The sequence below is a fragment of the Quercus suber genome, unplaced genomic scaffold, assembly GCF_002906115.3.
Source record: "Quercus suber isolate HL8 unplaced genomic scaffold, Cork oak 2.0 scaffold_194, whole genome shotgun sequence".
Classification (NCBI taxonomy): domain Eukaryota; kingdom Viridiplantae; phylum Streptophyta; class Magnoliopsida; order Fagales; family Fagaceae; genus Quercus; species Quercus suber.
In genome coordinates, this window is record NW_027069652.1 from 963,607 (window position 1) to 974,979 (window position 11,373).

Here is an 11,373-nt window from a genome sequence, read left to right on the forward strand (position 1 = left end):
CTAATGTATAATAAGTTTCTAGCTGTGCAAAATTAAATTCATAGAGATTTATATCACAAATAAAATTAACTACTTGACTTGCTAATAGGCTAATAATCCAACGACATTCCACCCTTATTTTTTTTGATAATCTAATAGTTTGGAGAGAGTGGGAATTTGAATTCTGGATATGTCAGTTAGAAATATTAAAAAGTGCCAACCAATTGAACTATAAGGCATTCTATCCTTGTTGATAGCTATTGCTCGCATATTTGATCCTGTTTGTATAAGAGTGCAGAGTTAATTAAAAAAAAAAAAAATTGATGTATTGTTATTTATTAAGTATCAACTATAGGAGTAGTCATTGTGTTGTACTGAGTTTATTTTCCAATTTATTTACTTAATATCTTTATTTTTAAGCGTGGGTTCTAGTTAGCTCAACTGGTAAAATTTTTTATGGTTGTATAAGAGATCTGGGGTTCAATCTCCACCTACATCAAAAACTGATTGGTGTCTTGATTTGATGATAAAAAGCTATCATCAAGAGCGGACGCTATAAGTTGAAACTCTCTCTAAAAAAAATATATCTTTATTTTTAAGCAAAATAAGTTAATCCAATGAAACTAAACTCATCAACAATCCCTGTAAGAAAAATGGGAAAAAAGGCTCTTTAGCCCTGAAACTAGATGTCAGTAAGGCATATGATTGTGTTGAGTGGTCTTTCCTTAAGGGCATTATGTCCAAGTTGGGGTTTCCTGACACATGGGTTGACAGAATAATGAGCTGTGTAACTACTCCAAGCTTCTCAGTTCGCATCAATGGCAAAGCGTATGGAAGTATTCTCCCAACCAAAGGGCTTCGTCAAGAAGGGGAGGGGCTACTTCATGGTGTGTCAATTTGTAGAAGGGCACCATCAATTTCTCATCTTTTATTTGCCAATGACTCTCTCTTGTTTTGCCAAGCTACTCATGATGAGTCTATTTTAGTAGTAATGTGGAGGAGGATCGAAGACAAAAGATAAAGGAGTTGTTGGGGGTCAAGGAGGTGGAAAGGTTTGAATCCTATTTGGGGTTACCTACCTTGGTTGGTCGAGCGAAATACCAAACCTTTTCATTTCTAAAAGATAGAGTGTGGAAGAAAATCCAAGGGTGGAAGGGTAAATTACTCTCAAGAGCGGGTAAGGAGATTTTGATCAAAGCAGTGGCTCAATCCATCCCCACTTACACTATGGGGGTTTTTCAACTACCAATGAAACTTTGTGAAGAACTAAATGCTATGTGTGCTCGGTTTTGGTGGGGGCAGATTGACAATGAAAGGAAAATCCATTGGAAGAAGTGGAGCGTGTTGGCGCAACCAAAAAAGGATGGTGGAATGGGCTTTAGAGACTTACACAGCTTCAATCTAGCTATGTTGGCCAAGTAAGGATGGAGACTACTCCAACAACATGAGTCTTTGGTGTTAAGTGCTTTAAAGCTAAATATTTCCCACGGTGTACTTTCTTAGAAGCTACGGATGTACTGAATAGCTCTAATGTTTGGAAAAGTTTACTAACAGCTCAACCAATCCTAAGAAAAGGAGGTTGCTAGAGGGTAGGCAATGGGTCCTCTATTCGAGTAACCATGGAAAGCTGGATTCCAAATCATCCTACACATCGAATACTCCACCCACCCCGTGTGGAGGAGTGGGAATGGAGAGTATCCGAGCTTATTGATTGGAGGGTTAAAGCTTGGGATAGGAAGCTTATTGCTACTACATTTCATAGGGAAGATGCTGAGGCAATTCTTCGCATTCCATTAAGTCATAGGGTGGTGTCAGACGTGTTGATATGGCTTCACACCAAGACTGGGGAGTACATGGTGAAGTCGGGGTATCAAATAGCTAGGCTAATTCAAAAGCAGGAGAAGGATTCAGGAATGTTCCAAGGTAGCGGAACGATCTCATATATGGACATACGTATGGAAGATGAAAGTGCCGAATAAGATACGTGTGTTTGCATGGAGAGCTTGTCAAAATATTCTCCCTACACGTCAAAATTTGTTTCGAAGGAAAGTGGTTCCGGATGAGTTCTGTGAGCGATGTAACCAAGCTCCAGAGTCAGTTCTTCATGTGCTTTGGGAGTGCGGAGCAGCGCAAGACGTGTGGGCAGGTGCTCCAGGCAGATTGCAAAAAGTGAGCGCGGAGTAGAGGGAGTTTATGCAGCTGCTTGAACATTTGAGCCACAAATTGTCCGATGAAGAGTTTGAGCTTTTTTGGGTTCATTGCTGGCTGATCTGGAACCAACGAAATACGTTGTTGCATGGAGGGAAAGTCCAGGACCCTTCAAGAATAACCACTCAGGCTATTGACTTCATTGAGGAGTTTAAAGCATCACGGGATCAGCTGGCTATCCATGCGGCTCGTGGTGTCCACCTTCAGGTACTCTGTATAAGTTGAACTTCGATGCGGCTGTCTTCATGGATACGAAGTCATCGGGTTTTGGCGCGATTATAAGGAACAATATGGGAGAAGTGATGGCAGCGCTATCAGCAAAGGGACCTCCAATTGTAAATAGTGAAGAAGCGGAGATTTTAGCATGCCGAAAAGCTTTGGAATTCGCAGTGGAGGCAGGTTTTCAATATGTAGCGGTGGAGGGTGATAATGTTACAGTTATGAATGGCTTGACAGCAGTCAAACCCAACAACTCACTTCTGGGAAATATATATATGAAGATGCTCGATGCTTGGCTTTGAGATTTCGAAGTGTATCAGCTAGTTGTGTCCGACGGAGTGCTAATGGAGTGGCCCATTCTTTGGCCAGGTTTGCAAGACAATTAAGTGAAGATTATGTATGGTTGGAAGAACAACCAACCCTTGCCCTTGAGGCCCTGTATGCGGACTCTTTTGCTTTTGATTAATTGATTAATATATGCTCCATTTTCAAAAAAAAAAAAAACTCATCAACAATCCTAGAAAGACCAAAGGACCAACGTTGCTTTTGTTCACAGCCACGACTTTGTTAGTTTGTTTCTGTATGGTATAGAAGGATCTAATCAATGTGTCAATTAAAAGTTGCTTGCTTTAAGTCAAATGTTGGTTTGTTATGACCAAGCACTTACAATACCAATTGTTAGGACTAAGCACTTATCTATTGCACCAAAAATTATAGCTGATAGTAAATGCACAATTTTATTCCTTTAAAGGCTGGTAGCCTAGCGCTAATGTGATGCTATTCTCAACCCAACTAAGCCTCCATCTTTGCAATATGCTAGACTGGGTCCACTAGTCCTTTGCCTAATATCAATCAAGAATTCTAAAAATAATCAAATACATTAAATTTCATAATTATTTTACAACTTTTTAAGATGACAAAATGTAATTAGTGTAATATCACTTTTACATGTAATCATCACTAATATAACTTTTATTATACATTAATCAAAATCTATAATGTCAATAGTTTCAAAAAATATTGATTCTCAAATGGTTCTAAGATCTTGCAAATTTGATTGATTTATTTACCTATTTGATAGGTTTCAAAACTAGCCATAAATTCAAGCACATTATTCAGCAATATATATATATATATCAACCACTTAATATCACCCCCTCAAAAAAAAAAAAAAAAAAAAAGACCACTTAACATCAGAAAATGAACAAGAAACCAAAATTGCATTCAAAAGGTGAGTATCTATCATTATTAGAATCATCATATTTTTTTCACTGAATATTAAAACTAAACTTTATAAAGAGAAAGACAGATAGAGGTATTAACTCTTTCCAAAGGTTGATAAATTTGGCATGTTAAATAGACCTCTTACATGTCATAAAATATTATTCACAATTATAAAAATAGACTAAAATAAAAATAATATTTCTCTAATCATAATTTGTAATCATGAAAAAATATCACACCCCCACCTTTAATTTTTGGCAAAAACATCATTTTAGTCCATACATTTTGGAGTTACAGTTAATTCAATCTTTACGGTTAACTTACTAACGAAAAATGCCACGTGGCTAATGGATTGCGCTGTTGGCACACTTAAAGTTTTTTTTTTTTTTTTAAGAGAGAGTTTCAACTGCGTTCGCTTCTGATGATAGCTCTTTATCATCAGACCAAGACACCAATCATTTTTTGGTGTAGGTGGGAATTGAACCCCAAATCTCTTATTTAACTATCAGAGACTTTACCAGTTAAACTAACTAGAACCCATTGGCACAATTAAAGCTTAAGTAGCTAATAAAATGATTTAATTACTATTTAAAAATGGCACATCAACCTAATAAAATCCAAGTCTGAAAAAAGTAAATTGCTAATTTTAAAGAAAAATAAAAATGAATCAAATAAATCAACTTAGCAATTTCCTTTTTCTTTCAATTTTATCAGTCTGGTTCTGGGTTTGGACTTGGGTTCGAGAGAGGGGAGTCGGGCTATTACGTATGAGAAATTGAAAGAAAAATGAAATTGCTAAGTTGATTTTTTTTTTTAATTTCTTAAAAATTAATAATTCAATTTTTTTTCTCTTACATGAATTTTTATATAATTGACGTGGCATTTTTAAATAGCAATTAAAATATTTTATTAGCCACATAAACTTTAAATGTGCAAACTGTGCAATCTATTAGCCATATAAGGATTTTTTTTGTTAGTGAAATAATTATAAAGATCAGATTAACTGCAAGTTGAAATTGATTGCTACTAAAATGTAGGTATCAAATTAACTACGACTCTAAAATATAGGGATAAAAATAATATTTTTGCAAAAATCTTTTTATATTGTCCACAAAATCTACCAGTCCACACTTTTGGTATGTTGAGACATGGGAGCAAGGAGTGGTAGTTTTTTTTAGAATCTTGGGTGGAATCAGAGGTGGTGGGACCCTTCAATGTTCTAGATAAGGAGAGAGGGATGGGGCTCAATTTGAAGCCTTCAAAAAGCGCCACATCTTCTTGATTCCAACAATCTCTCTCTCTCTCTCTCTCTCTCTCTCTCTCTGTGAATATATAACGGCACACCCAAATGCGCCTCCCTCTCCCATTCCTTAGTCAATCATCCTCTACTAAAAGACAAACATACGCCCGATATTTTCATCGAAAAAATGTTCAAACATGGACAGCACTGTCCTTTGAACTTCTTATTCTGAGAGTCCATAACTCACACTCTTACGGTCGGTGACAATGATGACGCACATTCCCCAAACAAAGGAAAAAGAAATAGAAAACAAAGAGAAGAAAAAAAGAGGGAAATTATGAAGAAGAGAACAAACAAAAATATTGTTGTAAATATGATGCATCAAGTTCTACTGTTACTATCAGTAGAAAAATAGCTTAAAAAAAAGGATGAAATTCATTGAAATGTAAGAAATTAGATGAAAGAAAGTTTACAATATTTTTTATGAGCAGATAAAGGGGGAAAAGGAAAACAAAAGAAAGGAGATAGTACCAGTGAGTGAGTTGTTGTTGAGTTGTTGAACAATTGTAGCATCCAAATGACAATTATATACAGTTATTATCTAACACTCAGAGTTGTGGTTTAGATACTACTGTTATTATATATTAACTTCTATCTTTTAGGGTTCGCAGTTACACCACAAATTATATAATGTTTCTTCTCCTAGTGCGTTTCCAAAGTGACTTTGTGTTCACGCCGCAGACTGCTTGTTAATATGTAATAGGTTGTCCGAAATCGCAAGGCCCACTCGGTGTTGATCCAGAAAAGGAAAAAGCCTAGGCCTAAACTTCTCTTGATGGGCTTGAGTGTGGCCTATGACTTTTTTAAGGGTTAAGTAAGGCCCATGTATGATAGCATTTTTCACCGAAAATCCACTTTCTTCTTTGGTGAAAGAGTTTGCACCCGAGCTTTCCACACTTTTTGTTTTGGTAGAAGTAGAACCAACATAATTGAATCAAGGCAGTTTTCACATTTTAACATGTGAAAACTGTGTTAAAATGTGAATCATTTCTATGATCTTTGGCTGGCCAAAATTAATGGGATTAATTCTCATGTAACATAGGTTACATGAGTAACCCCTCTCATTTGTGTAACTCATAGAAATAGAACATCTTCTCTACCATTCTCTCAAAACGTTTTGGATTCTGTATTATGGTTCTTATGCTGCGGTATTGTGTGTCTTGCGCTAGTAGCAAGCACCACCATGAGCAAAAGAATAGAGGTGTTGTTGATAGCGTGAAACAATTGGTAAATCAATCGTAGAGGCATGTACTCTTAATCTTACATTGGTATCACAGCTTTTTAAGGTTTTTTTTGTTGGTAACACTTCTTCTGTTGTGGGTATCTTTTTTTTTTTTTTTTTGTGAAACTCTGTTGTGGGTATCTAGTATAATATTTTTAACAATTAAACAATATATGTATTGTTTCGGGTCTCACGTGGCACATCACACAAAATCATATCTTTCCATTAATTTTCATATATGAGATATGACATAACCATAAATATACCCTTAAATTTGGTGATGACTAGCTTGCGTAATTGATAGAATTTTGAAACATGTACTCTAGCTTCTGGATCTGAGACTTCGTGCTCAACTTTGATTCTAAGTGATTCCAACCACCAAATTATTATATCTTGTGTAGTAAACCTATTAGTGTGCCATGAGATATAAGCAAGAATATTTAGACGGACAGAAACATGGGCAGCTATTTAAAATTTCAAAACTTTGTTGTTTTTAACAATTTTTTTACATGGTTTGTAGTCTCACTCCTGGAGACTTGAGTCTTGCTTTCTCTCATAAATATTTATATTTGTAGAGTGACTATTACATCAAAAGTGCGCAATTATAGTCGTTTGGGTTCTTGATAGGCAAAAGGTACTCTTTTTTTTTTTTTTTTTTTCCACTCTCAGACCAAAAGTTGGCTTAGTACCACCTGCAACTGAAGCACGGCAAATAGTAAATACATAGACGCACCAATATATGATCAAAATAATAGTAATAAATACATATACGCACCAATATATGATCAGTTTATGTTTGGAATGTCCAAGTGGCATATGTTTTGATCTTTAAAACATATTATGTTTGGTGTTTGCAAATATTTGTATGATTAATACAAGGAATATGCTTGCTGTTTTATGAATATCATGAGATGTTGTGGCATTTTATAATTCTATGATTATTTCTTAGTGAAATATAGTATATACACAGCATTAAATATCACAACAAAACAATTTTGTGAAATAATAACATGCCTATGTGAATTGTTCCCATGTGTTTAAGTTGTGGAAGCATGCCAAGTTTAAAATATAAATTTTTATGCTTTTTGGAATCTATTATCACGTGTAATAACAATAGTGAAATAATTCATGGTGCATTCATTTTTGAGCCCGTGGAGCACTCAGACCAATTCTCTGTTCTAAGAATTTGTCTTGCAACATGATATCCTGACTTTACCGCGTGTACATTCCACTCCTATTATGAAGCCATATCATCGAGTCTCTAATATGTCTGTGGCTTAATGGAATTCGACATATCGCTTCAGCATCATCCCTACTGAATTTAATATATATATATATATATATATATATATATATATATATATATATGTTACAATTAATATATGTGTGACAAGCCCAAAGAGAATTGGGCCTTGCTTGCATTGGACTTGTAAGCCGAATGCAAATTTTAAATTTTAACAGATTAGCCAAGAAAACGGGAGAAGAAAACTAAATAAAATTTGGGTTTGAATTTAATTTACTTCTAAAAAACCAAAAAGAGAAATTGAAACTTGGATCTGGAAAGATAGTCCAAAGGATTGATAATATACTAGCTTGTAACCCGTGTAATACACAAGAAAATTTCATATAAATATATGCGAGGGCGGAGCCAGGAATTTTTGTTTGGGGGGCCAAGTTGCAACACTAATATATTTATCAAGACAATCCCATATACACACATAAATACATATGCTTTTTTTTTATTATATACACACTTTTTATTTGATAAGTTATATATACACACACCCAACCAAAAAAAAGAGTTTAATATTTTCAATCAAAATTATGTTTGATGGCTATCTTTCATAAAATTAATAAAATTCTTTTTCACAATTTTCATAGTGAAATTCTTAAAAAGTTTCATTTTCTATAAAAAAAATATCAAATTTTATACTAATGTAAGTAAAAATATTCAATTGAACTAATGAAATTTTCAAAATAAGAATGATCCAAAACTTGAAGGAAGCAGATTCCAAACATATTTGAAACTATCTTGCTTTGACCCATTATGTGGCAACTAAAGAGACATTTCATGTGTAGTTTTAGTGATAAGAATTTTTGAATGAGTCAATGACTTGTTAATCACCACATAACAGGTTAAAAAAAATTCAAACATGTTTGGTGCTAAACTTTTTCAAATATTTAACAGATATAAAAGCACATTTTACAATAAAAACATAATTGCGAAAAATAAATTATGTCTCTATAACTATTAGGTCAATTATTTTTTTTAAGAGTATCATTGGACTAATTCAAATACTTGGGCTCCTATTTTTGTAGACTAAATTTTGAAAACATTAAAATAATTATATATATAATTCAAAATTTTGGGGGGCCATGGCCCCCCACCCTTCAACATGGCTCCGCCCTTGAATATATGTGATTTGGCTGTTATTGTAAATCTAACCATTGTAAAATAAACAATTTAAATTTACTCTAGAATATATATATATAAAAGGATTACGTACAAAATATGGGTCCAATATGTTCCTTTGATTCATTATCCAAAGAGAAATGATATGTCCACAAAATTTTCACAACACTTTCACAAAAAATCTTAAATTTAAGATTGTTATTGGTTATTACAGGTGGACAAAAAGGTAATTTAAGTTGTATGTTCAAATTAAAATTAATAACAACTTACCACTTATGATTTGTTGTGAAAATATTGTGCAAACAAAATTTAACTACAAACCTTACTCAATATCTTTATATTGGAGGTGAATTTTGGCAAATTCATCATTAGATTACATATTTTTCTTATAACCTCCATACTTGCAAAATTTCTAAAAAATTAAAGATCAATAGTTATTTTATCAATAAATTGTTTAAATTGTAAGTTTTTGTAGTTAAAAATTATGCATAAAATATAAGCTTATAAATCATATAGTAAATAATATCTGATTGATACAAAATTTGACATGTGTATTAAGATAATAGAGAACAACGGTTAAATTTTCACAATATATAGTAATTTTATTTTCTTGAGTAAGGTTATATCTTAAGACTACAACCAATTTTATAACTAAACTTTGTCTATGTTGTGGATATAGCATTGTTTTTATCGAGAGACATAAAACTTAATAAAGTCTCAAAGATGGAGTTACTCATATATGCATATCTTGAGCATCAATTTCCAAGTTCAGCCAAGCAAAGTATACACAACCTTTCTGATTTGAAATTCACAGAGCCACAATGGTATACCCTCACATATTTACAATTAAAAAAAATAATAAAAAATAATAAAAATAAAAAAAGCATAAGGCAGCTTAATGAAATACAGTGAAATGTTGAGAGAGAACAATGTAGAAAAATAATATGGGTTTTAGATTTTTAATGGAGGGTTGGGGTAAAATGGTAACTATCTATATACCTAGCTCTTCTTCTTGCCAAGAAAGACTCCCTTTCAAATTGGAATGTGAGAAATTTTGGGCCAATCCTCACTTGTTTCCCTCTTGCACCTTACCAATAAGATGGGACAGTTTTCAAATTCCAGTGTTTGTAAAGAGGTAAGGCACCTATTGCTTCAGGTAATGATCTCAATTGGGGCAACTCAAAATCATTAGTAATTGAAGAGATACACTCCGGTACAGCCATCAAACTACGAGAATAGCTTAATTTGAGATTTTGTAGAGAGTTGACATATTGAAGTCTCATTGGGAAACAGACCAGCTTTGGAAGGTGATAGAATTGCAAAGAGAGAAGGGTCCTAAGTCCTTGCCATTTTATCTCATTCTAATCAATGAATAAATCAATCACCTCAGAGTTCCAAAGAGTCAGATCTTGAAGTGCAATAAGTCATTTGGAATGACAAAAAATCTACAAGTAAAATCAGGTCTTAAAGAGGTGAAAGAAGAAACGAGGTTATTTACACACTTTGTCAAAGCAATTATCCATGTATCTCAATGTAAGTATGGAATTAGAAGCACTACATCACCTTATACATGGGCTATCATTTACTCTACACTTCTCATCATATTAGCACGTGAAATGGAACAAATCAAGAATATATATATATATATATATATATATATATATTAATAAGTAAATCAAGAATAGATATTAGTACATAAACTGGCAACAAGAAGTCATACGGAATGACAAACAATCTACAAGTAAATCGGGTCTTAAAGGGGTGAAAGAAGAAACAAGGGGGAAATAACAAAAAGGACTGTAGAAATAGAAATTAGGCTATTGTATGAGTTGCCTCCTTGGATGGTTCAATAAAGGAAGCTATGGATTGATGTGATAAACTGTCAATATAAATGTACATGATCAAAGCTTGAAGCGCAAATATTAAAATGATGCATCAAGTTTTGTTGCTAATATCGCTGTAGAAAGGATTGCTTCACAAAAAATACTACTAACTATATCATTTGGTCTGTCATAGCAACAACAATAATTAACAGATTTTTGGATCTCTAGTTTTATAATATATGAAAATTAGTGTTAAGTTTGCTGTTTCAAAAACATATAGGAACATTCCCATTTTATTGGAATATATCAAATGATTTAAAAAATTGACCAGTGTTTTCAAATAAGCCCTAGCTACTAGACAAAATTGTGAGTCATCATTATTATTATGATTTTGAATTAAAGATATAGCAGCAAGTTAGGTGCTTACATATTTAAAGGATTTGAACTAGAAAAATTCCTATACAATTAGCGAATTCATGCAGCATGGTTGCAAGATTTAATTCTCCCTGAAATATTACCTCAATATCACCTTGTGCCAAATTTTACTCTATTTAAACAATAGTTGAAGCAAATCAAATACATCATTTCATCAACTCAATTTGAGATACAAAAGATGCAATTTATTAGAAAGAAGAAAATGATGAAGGGAAAGTCGCATGTTTTTTATTAATATGCAAAAGTCATAAATTAAAGATCAAAAGTCTTAAGATCAAATAAAGGGTAAAAAAAGGAAATGCGAAAAATTCCAGTGAGTTCAGTCAAATAAGCCTTGGTATCCATTCCAACATCCCATGACCACAAAGAAGGAAGTTCATGTTCAAAGCATCGATCTTTCTCATTTAGGTGAACAATATTTCCTTCACCTTGAAAGCCAACTTCTGCCCAGAAAAGAATTTACTTATATAACATAATTGGAAATATTTATGAAAATTGAAGAAAAAGGGGTCCAATTTGTGTAAGACCTTATAATTTTACTTTGGAAAAA

General features: G+C 33.2%; 1 protein-coding gene across 1 annotated transcript; it reads left to right on the plus strand.

Annotated features, from left to right (window-relative positions):
* Positions 1 to 1,598: 1,598 nt before the first annotated feature.
* Positions 1,599 to 1,958, plus strand: LOC112039000 (uncharacterized). Its single transcript, XM_024071827.1, has one exon. The coding sequence runs from the start codon at positions 1,599 to 1,601 to the stop codon at positions 1,956 to 1,958; it is 360 nt and encodes a 119-aa protein (XP_023927595.1).
* The last annotated feature ends 9,415 nt before the right edge of the window (positions 1,959 to 11,373 follow it).

Bases quoted from the DNA above. Each gene is read 5' to 3' on its own strand.
- LOC112039000 (XM_024071827.1), top strand. From the start codon at position 1,599: ATGGAAAGCTGGATTCCAAATCATCCTACACATCGAATACTCCACCCA.